Raw genomic sequence first — 12120 nt, forward strand, 5'->3', positions numbered from 1 at the left:
GACTTTAAAAATAAAACCAGCTTTTGCTGTTTATAATGTCAACTACAGGAGCTAGTGTGTATTTCAACTGTGTGTGTGTGTGTGTGTTTGTGCACACATGAATTCTAGCCAAAGATTCAAGTTAAGTTGCTAAAATGTTTTAAGTCTTAGCTACGAGCACATAGGTGCTGTGATGGTGTCCAGAAAACAATGCAAGGCATACGGAGTCCATTTGTTGGGCTTGCATAATAAGATCATACATACAGTGGATTCTCTAGTATGAAACCTTTGGGTTGGAGCCTGCAAATCCCTACTTATGTGGGCTGAAGAATTTTCAGGATCAGGCCTTTATTTGGAAACATTTAAAGCAATGCTTTTCCCCTCAGTCACTAAAGACCCATGAGATGGTAGACAATACAAACACCAAGGGTAAAGTACACCCTGAGAAGGATGTCTGACTTGGGCTCATGTTTCACAAGAGCAATGAATTCAGACTGCTGGCTTGAGGACATGAAACCTAAAGGAAACAGGTGAAATATCCTGCTTATGGAATGGAATTTGGCATTTATATTGGTAGATTTCATTTTGCAAACTTTACCTTGTAATGACATGATTCACCCCCAAAAACGAATCATGGAACATGCAAGATAGATAAGCAGGCAAAGTACTCCTTATATTGACTAACGGTCTGGGGGTAAACTGCACCGCACAGCTGCTTTTGAAAATGCAAGTCAATTCACCCAAGGAAGTAGCATCTTTAACAGAAATATAAAGGCCTTCTTTGAAATGCCTATTGGCCAAAATTCATTTCTGGTATAACTCCATTAACTTAAATAGAATTACGCCTGCCACCTCAGGGTGCATTTGGCCCTAAAAGATTTTGGAATTAAAGTTCTATCATGGGTCACTTTTGTCCTCTTAAATACAAAAATGAACTGCTTACAAACGTATTCTGTCCCATGGTTCCTCATCGTTATCATGTTTTCTGATAATCTGGATAAAATAACAAAAGGGATAAAAGACATGATATGGTACATTCATTTTACCCATGACTTTCAACAGGGAAGATGCTGTCATACAACTGTGGAGATATGAATAAATGGGAATGGCTTAAAGAATCATAGGATTCAATTTTAATACTATTCTTCTATTTTATAGGTGTGTATTAGGAGTGCATGATATTTCATATTAAGCAGAAAGGATGTTAGTTGGAAACATGACTATCTTAGGTTGTTTTTTATACAGACTAAATAAATATTCACAATTTAAAATAAAGAAGAGACAGCTTATTACTTTTGATGGTGAGTATCTTTGACAGCTTCCTAGCTTTGGAATGAGGAGTTACTTAGACTAAATGAAGAACAAGGGATTTCCAGCAGATCCATTAGTGTGTTATTCCAGAAACAGAGGCAGCATGCATGACATTAGGGCAAACTCTTAGTCCAAACTAATTAAAACAGAAACCCAAGATTTGCTAGTTGGAAAATGGTTACAATGATCTAGATTTACAAAACATTCCAACATTCTGGAAGGTGGTTAAATCATGTTCCTTTGCTATGAGGCTCAAAGTTGGTGGTAGCTGTAGATGCTCAGCATCTCGCAGGATCGAGATCATATTGTTTACTATGAAAACTAGGTGACAATGATCTGATCCTGCACATTTGCAGACAACGGGAGTTTTAACATTGACTTCAATAAGGGCAGAACTGAGCCTGTAGTAATCATTCTTAGAGCAAGTGAAAAAAAATACTGATGGATTTCTTCCTGATTTAAAACCATCAATATTAGCGAGCCAGAAGTTATTATACACAGATGACTGGCTCTTTAGCGACAAGTGGCAGACACAGGAGAGAAATTGAGGCACCTACTGCATAAAAGAAATGCGATTACTTATAGCATGGTCAGAAAATTCAGTTAACAGCTGATGACAAAACTTGTCCAATGTTGATAACATAAAACAGGTTTCTAATTCTTGCACTGGTTTGTTTTTTCTCTCTTATTTTTTAAATCATAAGCTATATTTCACAAGCTGTGTGGGTGGGGATTAAGCTATGAAACTTTGCTTAAACAAAACTAACAAAACTCAAGAGCCCTGTTGATAGAAAAAAAATTCACTGCATTCAAACCAGTAGCTAGTTGGAAAAAAGCCATCTTGAAAATTATATATACTGTACAAAATTAAACAGAGAGGAGAGAGATTTTGTGCCTGATGTTCTCAGATACAATTGCAGAGATATGAAGTGACTTGCAATATTGTGCAAAACATGAGTCCTCAGAACGGTGACAACTACCATATATAACCAATTTCATCATCCTTATCATCATCTTCATCTTCATCATCCTCATTAGCTGCTCTTACATGAATCTTCATTTTCCCTTCTTTGTCCTTTTTCGCTGCTTCACGGTCCTGTTCCAAATCATCCAGTAATACAACAGATCCACCACTGCCAAAATCCCCTGAGGTTTCTTGCTCTTCTTCTAAAATAGGTAAGAGTAAAAGGTCATTCTCTTACCAACAACCCAAAAATCTCTTTAGTCAATGCTTGTTAATGTTCTGACTATGCAAACTACTTTATTTTTTTTGTGTGCAGTAAATTGATTTTTTAAAGAGGCAATTTAGCGAAGGACAGTACAGCAGGCCCCCTTAAAAATGTACATACATCTGTTGTGCCCATGACCACAAATCTGGGAGGAAGTAATACTTCAGTGGGATCTAGAATAAGATACAAGGCCTTGCATCTCTAGATTTCCAATTTAAATCCATCCAAGGTGAATGGTGACTGAAAATCATTAACATCTGATGATTGTTTGGTGGTCTACATGAAATGAGTTGGTGGTCTCGGATCAATTCCTGAAAGTCAAACGTCTACATTAGAACTGGATGGAAAACAATTTTCCCAACCCATGAAAACTGTCAAGATTTCAAAAAAAACCCCACAACAAAAAACAACCCAACCCGTTTGTCCTGATTCACGACGAAATATTTCACAAACTGAAAATTCCCCCCAACATTTCATGTGGTTCAGCTGAAGCATTTTGTTTCAATAATTTCAAAACACTGTGTTTCAATTTTGACTGTTAAATGGGTTTCTTTATCCCAATTAGCTTTTTTTAAAACAAAAAGTTGCTTTGAATCAGAAAACCAGAATATTTCAGTCAGAAAATACTGAGGCAATTGTACTACTTAAAAAAAAAAGTGAGTCAAGAAAGTCAGCAAAACTGACCCTTCCCTGCCAAAAGTTTCGGTGTCGATGAATTGGCAATTTTCCATTAAAAATGTTTTGTCAAAAATTGCCAGTCGGCTCTCATCCACCTCACAAAATCCCCGTCACAATCAACACTAACTTCCTTCTCGGAGGCCAGCCTCAGCGGAGTACGAAAGAACTGAATGTGCACAGACACTGAAACGCCCTCTCAGTGCAACTGATTCACACAAAAAGAAAAGGAGGACTTGTGGCACCTTAGAGACTAACCAATTTATTTGAGCATGAGCTTTTGTGAGCTACAGCTCACTTCATCGGATGCATACCATGGAAACTGCAGCAGACATTATATACACACAGAGATCATGAAACAATACCTTCTCCCACCCCACTGTCCTGCTGGTAATAGCTTATCTAAAGTGATCATCAAGTTGGGCCACTTCCAGCACAAATCCAGGTTTTCTCACCCTCCACCCCCCCCCCCCCAAACTCACTATCCTGCTGGTAATAGCTCATCCAAAGTGACCACTCTCCCTAAAATGTGCATGATAATCAAGGTGGGCCATTTCCAGCACAAATCCAGGCTTTCTCACCCCCCCACCCCCATACATACACAAACTCACTCTCCTGCTGGTAATAGCTCATCCAAACTGACCACTCTCCCTACAATGTGCATGGTAATCAAGGTGGGCCATGTCCAGCACAAATCCAGGCTCTCTCACTCCCCCCCCCCCTTTTTTTTCCCGGGGACACACACACACACACACACACACACAAACTCACTCTCCTGCTGGCAATAGCTCATCCAAACTGACCACTCTCCAAGTTTAAATCCAAGTTTAACCAGAACGTCTGGGGGGGGGGTAAGGAAAAAACAAGGGGAAATAGGCTACCTTGCATAATGACTTAGCCACTCCCAGTCTCTATTTAAGCCTAAATTAATAATATCCAATTTGCAAATGAATTCCAATTCAGCAGTTTCTCGCTGGAGTCTGGATTTGAAGTTTTTTTGTTTTAAGATAGCGACCTTCACGTCTGTGATTGCGTGACCAGAGAGATTGAAGTGTTCTCCGACTGGTTTATGAATGTTATAATTCTTGACATCTGATTTGTGTCCATTTATTCTTTTACGTAGAGACTGTCCAGTTTGACCAATGTAAATGGCAGAGGGGCATTGCTGGCACATGACGGCATATATCACATCGGTGGATGTGCAGGTGAACGAGCCTCTGATAGTGTGGCTGATGTTATTAGGCCCTGTGATGGTGTTCCCTGGTGGGATAGTGGGGATGGGGCAGTGCTGTGTGGGTTGGGGTTGGACCACCAGGGAGTTGGGATCTGCTTTCTCATGCACACATATGCTACCTGCCTATATTGGATGCGTATCTGGCTGGGGTGAGGACAGAGGTGGGCACACAGGAATCTGCGTGCCCATCTTTGGTAACCACACGTGCAAATGGTTCTCCAATGCTATGCATATGTTGCAATTGCTTGATTTTATGTACACTCATGCACATCGACTCCTGCAAAAGCACCCGCTGACCCTGACAGAGCGACTTAGGATGTAATCATGTACATTTTAGAGCTTCTAAAGCTTTGCCTTCTCTATTCTTGCTGGAAGTAGAGCAACTGAAGCTATCATTACACTGAGTCACACTGAAGAAATTTTTGTTTGCCTGATTATATAGAGCCGTCCAGTAATTTTACATGTCAGTGTAATAATACTGTAGTATCAGCACTTTTATAGGGCCTGGTTGTTAATTTATAAAACTTTGTATAGTTAAAAACCTTCCCTTCTCAAGAAAGCCCTGATTTATGAAGCCCCTGTAAATGTGGATTCTACTGTATAGGGAGGACTATATTTAATAACCAAGCATAACAACCGCATATATTTTATTTTAATAGCATCTACTGCATTTGCCAAGCTGGTAGGAAAAACCTTTTCTTATCAGTGGTTATTGCCAATTTCATACTCTTGTACACACGCTCCAAGACAAAGGTACATCTGTGAGCACACAGACACTTTTATATTGTGAACTGGAATACATGGGAACATTTGGGACTCTGCTAATTATGTTTCCTGTATTGTCGCTTTTTGCTATCGTGGCTGATCTTACAGCAATTTCTGGGCTTACAACAATGTTAATTTTTGTGTTGTCTTGGTCATTACTCACCACAACTAACGGTGCCTTGTTTTCTTGAGCCGGCAATCTCATTTCCATATTTATCAACACACCAGCATTGCCCTGTACTTCCATGACACTGAGTTGCTTTGTAATATCCTTCCTCATTGCACCGTGGAAGGAAAACACCTGAATAAAGAAAAAGGTTTCCTTAGTAAATCCTAGTCTTTACAGGATCAAGCAGGAAGATATACTGTAATTGGCCTGTTTCTTGTTTAAAGTAAAATGCCTCAATATGGCATAAATTACAAATGGAGCAACCTGGAGTGGCTCTGGTTTTACAAAAAAGTCCTGGATCAAGTTCTGGATTTACAAAACTAACACTCAAACTGTGGATTGTTTGCCCCAAGCTCCCATTTTAACTCCATCTCCGTATATATATTTGCACCTAGTGTTTGTTGTTGACTTCAGTTCATTTGTTGCCCATTGGGAGTATCTGTGTGTAGATAGATAGATAGATATAACTGAAAACATTTGCATTGGTTCAAATTCTAGCCAGTGGTCCTGATTTCTGAACCACCTGTAAGATTTTCTCCTTTTTGATTAAAAGTAGTGCCATTTTAAAGTGAAAATATACATTCTGGACTGCCAAACTTGGCCTCCTATTCTTATCTCTCGCAGAAGCTTGCTATGTTTTATTCCTTTCAAACAGATTCTTGACCTCATTGCTGCCTCAAGCCTAGCGGCCTCCATCTCCCTTAGTGGTAGTAATACGTGGCATGTAGAGAGCACTTTGTATCCAAGGATCTCAAAGCACTTTACAAATATTAATGCATTTAGCCTCACGACACACCTGTGAATTATTTAAGTGTTATCATCCTCATTTTCCAAGCAAATCATCATCTGTTCACGGATGTTCTGCAAGCAGAGGAAGAGGCTACATTTGTGGAGTAAATTATTCACTATGAATTATTCCCTCGGCACCACTTATCTATAAAGTTGGACTTCACACATTAAAGCAGAACTAAAAAGATCTTCACTATGCAAACAAAGGGCTCGAAAAATTTTACTTCAGCAAACAAAGTTATTTAAGCATAAGGAGGAAGGGGTGATCGGAAGGCACAAATGATATTTAGGTGCCTAACTTCCACTGAAATCCATCTGTGCCTTTCAAAATCTCTCCCGAGATGTCTTGCCAAATCCCTGATGGGTTGAGGGAGTTGTATCTGGGATTGGGAGTTCATTCAGAGAGAACGAGCAGGCTACTATGTTACTAAATGAACATTTTATGAGAATGTACATTTTCCTTGTTGTAAGGCTGCCATGAGCACGGGATGGTGGCTAGATTGTGCCCTAGACACAGCCCTGTGTAAGGGATGGTGTATTAGTTGCACTGCTCAGGAGGAGCCCAGGGTAGAACTGGGACTCAAGAGATCCACTCTGAGACACAGTGCTTCTTTTCCCCTGGGGAGGGGAGTATGCTGTATCAGCCCTTTACAAGATGTAGCATATGCCCCTCTTCTCCTGTCCAGCCCCTGTCCAGCGCTTCTGGGGAGAGGTGGCAGAACAATTGCTTGACACGCTCCCTGTTCCTTCCCCACTACTTGCTCACAAGAGCACTGGCTGCACACGGGCTTTGCTGTGCTGAGGATCCAGACAAGGATTGGGATAGCCCTAATGCAACCACACAGGATCGGGATTTCTTAATTCTCTTTACTCCCTCTGTGTGCACTGGTGCCAGCTACAATACCTCCTTGAATGATTAACATCTCTATAGGCCTCCTTTCAGGGTTAAAATGCCATTCTTACGCCTTGTCCTCCCATATGTAGCCTTACCCAAGATAAAATTATTTCCATGTTTCATTTTTAATTTCCATTTTTTCTGGTGTTTATCATATGGGTCCTTCCACAATATTATAATTCCACCTGAAAGGCATCAGCCACCTGCTTGCTATTTAATTTATACTAAATTGAAGTATAACTCCAGATTTCCTAAAAGTATTAAAGAATCACTAATACTTGAGCTTTTCAGGGAAAGACAGTAGGATACTGAGGCTAAACAAAAAAATAGCCCAAGATTTGTCTCATAACAAAACCATTGCACATTAGCCTTTCAGAGCATGGTGCATTCTTGTTTCTTGACACAAGAGAAGCCAGTATTATTTCTGCCACCACTTTCAACAGAGGTAATGCAGATGTGCTGCCATATAAAAAACCCACTTGTCCTTGGAGATCAGTTAGCTTCATTCCCAGGGGAGGTCTGTATAGACACCTTCCATTCTCTGCTGGTTGCTTCTGTTCCAGGAACAGAAAAACCACCTCTTATTGTCTTAAATGATTTTTGAGAAAGTATATTTTCTCTTTGTCGAAGAGCCCAGTGATTTACTGCTCACACAATACTTACTTTTCTACTTCAGTGTGTGGAGCATCTCTACAGATTGTTCATATATGTCAAAAGGGCTATTTCTACTACATTTCCCATGGAAAAAATGAATGAGAAAACATTGCCCAAATGCTCTGCAATTACTTATATAAAAGACATAGAAATGGGAAGTCAGTCATATATACATTATGAATTTCTGAATTTACCATCTCATCCCACTGCAGATATTAAAGTGGATGTCTAATTTTTAAATGTCACAAATGTAATTCTGAAACATTTGAACATTAACCTTTCTATATCTGATCTGATCTCAGAGAACATTTTCATACTTATTAACTTTGCTATTTCAAGCAAGCAGAAGCAGTGGTGTTAGCAAGTTCATATACCAGGACAATTGAAAGGAAGATGAAAGATTATAATCCCCAGAGACACATCATCTTTATTTACCCACAGTCCAGTAATAGCGTGGACATGTTCAGCCAGAAAGGTTTTCCAAGTTCACTCATTGCTCAGTCACTTGTTTCAATATTGATCCTGAAGGACTTTCCATATTCATACTCCCTTCCTTTCTTATTTAAAGACTAAGAGATCCATTGGACTAGACAAACCTGAAGAAGATTACAGAGGATCAGATCCTGAGTGGGTGTAAATTGACATAGTTTCATCAGAGTCAATGAAACTATGATCCTCAGCTGATACAAATCCATTCAATTCAATGGGTCTATAGCAATTTACACCAGCTAAGGATTTGGCTCCAAATAATGACTGATGCATCAGTCTGATATTATATATATAAAAATATTCTTGTGACTTTTCGTGAGAAACTAACACCTCCCCTGGCCTTTGAAATTCAGCATGTATCATTTGTGCAATGTTCACACAAATGCTTTACATGTGTTGCAAAAGATAGATTTAGAAAAATAATGGGCCAATCTCTTTGTTAGCATAAGTGAGTGCCACTCAGTTGTTCTGAAAGCAGTCCTCAGCTTTGGTGAACTTGGCCCCATTTATCTAGGAGTTTAAAGGAAGACCAAGAACGATGCACAGAATGATGGCAATTTCCCTGTAATTTTGCATGTGCATTTAAATAGGGCTTTGAATAGCTAGTTGTGGGTGCAAATCAGGTATCTAGAGGAGGAGCAAATACTCTGAGTTGGGGCTGCAACTCATCTTGCATACCATAGTCACTGCTCATCTTTCCCGGCTGCCAGAGTAAGGACCACATTTTAATCCACTCGAACTTTTTCCTTAATTTATCAGCTGGTGAGAATAATCTGGTGGGGACAGAGTGTCCCCAAGAGCTTACTTTCCTATGAAACAAAAAATTCCTTTACAGTAATCATTTTCAGCGTTGACTAAAGGTGAGTCACACCACAAATCCAGAATGTCTGTAATTTAGATTTCACATTTAGGTAATTTAGATTTAGATCCACATTTGGGGGATAGTTTGATCCCAGGTTTTGGGATGGCCCATCATATAGAGGGAAACGATCAGGAGCCAGGGCCACGTTTCTTTTCTAATCCCCCTGCTTATACGGCTGCCATCACTGTAGAATCTGAGGGCCTTCCCCCGTGAGTGAGGGTCATACATGGGGTTTTGATTTGAAGCCATCTCTAACATTAAAAGCATGTCTACACTACCTGTGCTACAGTGGCACAACTATGGCATTGCCGCTATGCAACTGCAGCACCAGAGCATAGATGCTTTCTACATTTACAGAAGGGGCTTTTCCTTCAACGTAGGCAATCCCCCTCTCCGCGCAGTGGTAGCTAGACAGATGGAAGAATTCTACTGTTGATCTAGTTGACCTAGCTATGTCTACACTACATGCGTGGTCAGCTTAACTATGGTGCTCAGAAATGTGAATTTTTCATACCTGGGAGTGATGTACCTAAGCTGATCTAATTTTAAGTGTAGACCAGGCCTAAGAGTTAATTAAACAGGCTGCCAATTGAGTGTTTCTTGATTTGGTGTTCAACATCCCTGTCCCTCTTGTTCTCTGTCCTCCTCTGTAACTGCTCCCTTTGTCTCCTGTTCCCACTCTTAGCTTCACATCTTCTTACTGCCCCTTTTACCTGGCTCAACCTCCCATTCCCCAGGAGTCAACTGCTTCCTCTCTTCTGCGTCAAACCATCTTCTTTTTTGATGGTGGCTCTGTGTTTCCTTGCATTTCAACTATCATCCTGTACCTGAGGAGCGGGGAGTGTTTTGTAAAACTCTGTGTATGCTTACAGCACCCGAGAAATGATAGACTCCTATCAATATGAAAACACTGCCGCTGTCTTAACTTTGGTATTGCTACTGCTCCACTATAATGATAACGGATAATAATCAATGGCCATCTATTGTGGAATATATAGAAAACACTGGTTAGAGTGCTAGGCTGGGTTGTGGGAGGACGAGGTTCATTTCCAGTTTTGCCACAAACATCCAGTGTGACCCTAGGCAAGTCCCTTTGTGTCTCAATTTCCCACATAAAATGAGGGTGATAGCACTGCTGTATCTACAGGGGTGTTGTGAGGATAAATGCATTGAAGATTGGGAGGTGCTCAGATACAGCAGTGATGGAGGCCAGACTAGTATCATATATAGAATTAACAGCAAAGTTGAGACCTACAGAAGAGCCATGTAAGCTTCTCTCTCTAACCAACCTAAGTTGGTCCAGTAAAAAATATTACCTCACCCACATTGTCTCTCTAATACCCTGGGACCAACATGGCCACAAGAACACTGCATACAAGCTGAGGGCTGGCAGGCAGATCCCTGTATTAGCTGTTATATCACAGAATTGATATAGGAGAAGACCCAATTTGAAGATACTGATGAAAGCAGAGGTTAGGTATCTTAGTGATGTAGGAGAAGTGTGAACAGGCTAAACCAGTGGTTCTCAACCCACAGCCCAATCAGCACACAGCTGCAGCTCATGTCACATCCTCAGGGCCATACAGGCAGAATATAGATTGTGTGGATTCAGTCCACATAACACACAGAGAGCTGCATATGTGGCTCACAATGGTAAATAGGTTGAGAGCCACTGGGCTAACCAGTTTTGCTCTTTGAAAGTGGTGTCTTTACATTTAATTGCCCCCTAGGTAAATCTGGCCGGAAAAGATGAATGGGGCTGTTTACTTTTTAATTCAAACCACTGGGATGATGGACTTCATTTGAAAGTCTCCAAATTCAACAATACAACATGTTTAATGACAATGGCTTTGACATACTTTGTGGCAATTCTCAAACTCCTCATTTTTTCAATGAATATGAGTTTACAGAAATCTTCCCTGTGCACAGTGTCCAGAATATAAATATTTCATTTTACATATCAGAGAAAGAGAATAATTAAAGAACAGTCTCTTTGACGCTCGTATCTTTTTTATCTTTACTACAAGCAGCATTTTTGTCATGTGAATGTTTTGTTTTCCAGCTGCACGATTTTGCAACTGACACAAGAAAAAAACCCCACATTGTTCTACTCTGTCTAAATAGCAGTGGGATCAGATAAGAGGCTCTCCAAAGGGTGGTGTTATGCAGGAAGACTTTCAAGTTGCTAACTGAACCAGAGAGTTTCTCTTTTCTGTATTTTCTTCTAGCCCGTAGAGCAAAGTATTACAGAAACCTACTGATTTGTTGAATTGAGCCGGTTTTTTTCCTTCCTTTTTTTAAAAAAAAAATATTGTAGACTGACATAATTATTTGTGGGAAGAGAACATTTTATACCAGTGTTATTTTGTCATTTTACTCCAGCTATTGTGATCTGATCCCACTAGCATGCAAAGGGGGTTGTTTGTATCGTTGTATGTTCTACACACTGTGTGAACAGCCGTTATTTTTCCTATGTGTAAGAACAAACCATTTTTTAGCCTAGCTGACATTTATTTCATACTGCACAAAATAAAGACTGAAGAAATGTAGTGCTGGATTTTCCATGTTGTCTAATGGACCTGGACACCCAATTCCCATTAGAAAACAATAGGAATTGGTCAACCCATTCTGTTAAGTGGCTTTGAAAATCTCACCCATAAAAGCTTCCATGAAAGAGAGAGAGAGAAAACAGCAGCCACCTATGCAACCATCTGCATCTGAACTGAACCATTTGCCCATTCCACCTATCCTAGGTGTTCCCTAAAATTCTCAGGGATAATTCCAAGGTCTTTGGAAACTAAAATAATTTTACATTCGTTGCTAATCTGAATCTTCATGAGTCAGAATAGGATATCGGACAGCTATGCACCTTACACTTAGTCGGCTTGTATGTTCTATATTTTGCCTAATTAAAATTTGTTAAATATTTAATATGAATTGCTGATTATCAGGCAAATCTTGCAGTCTTTATACGTGCAATTTTCAGTCAAGTAAAACTCCCACTGATGTCTTGGGGCCAAATTCAGTCTTTTTACTCCAACTGTTGCCAATACCCACCCTGTGTGATTT

General features: G+C 40.0%; 1 protein-coding gene across 1 annotated transcript in view; it reads right to left on the bottom strand.

The window, feature by feature from the left end:
• Positions 1–1963: 1963 nt before the first annotated feature.
• SPOCK1 (SPARC (osteonectin), cwcv and kazal like domains proteoglycan 1) overlaps positions 1964–12120 on the bottom strand; it is a 458564-nt gene continuing 448407 nt past the window's right edge. The window contains exons 10-11 of the mRNA XM_077824201.1: positions 5357–5494; positions 1964–2457 (exon numbers count right to left, since the gene is read on the bottom strand). Coding sequence (XP_077680327.1) covers positions 2267–2457; positions 5357–5494 — 329 coding nt within the window. The 3' untranslated portion in view covers positions 1964–2266. The remainder of the gene's footprint in view (positions 2458–5356; positions 5495–12120) is intronic.

The sequence above is a fragment of the Eretmochelys imbricata genome, chromosome 8, assembly GCF_965152235.1.
Source record: "Eretmochelys imbricata isolate rEreImb1 chromosome 8, rEreImb1.hap1, whole genome shotgun sequence".
NCBI lineage: Eukaryota > Metazoa > Chordata > Testudines > Cheloniidae > Eretmochelys > Eretmochelys imbricata.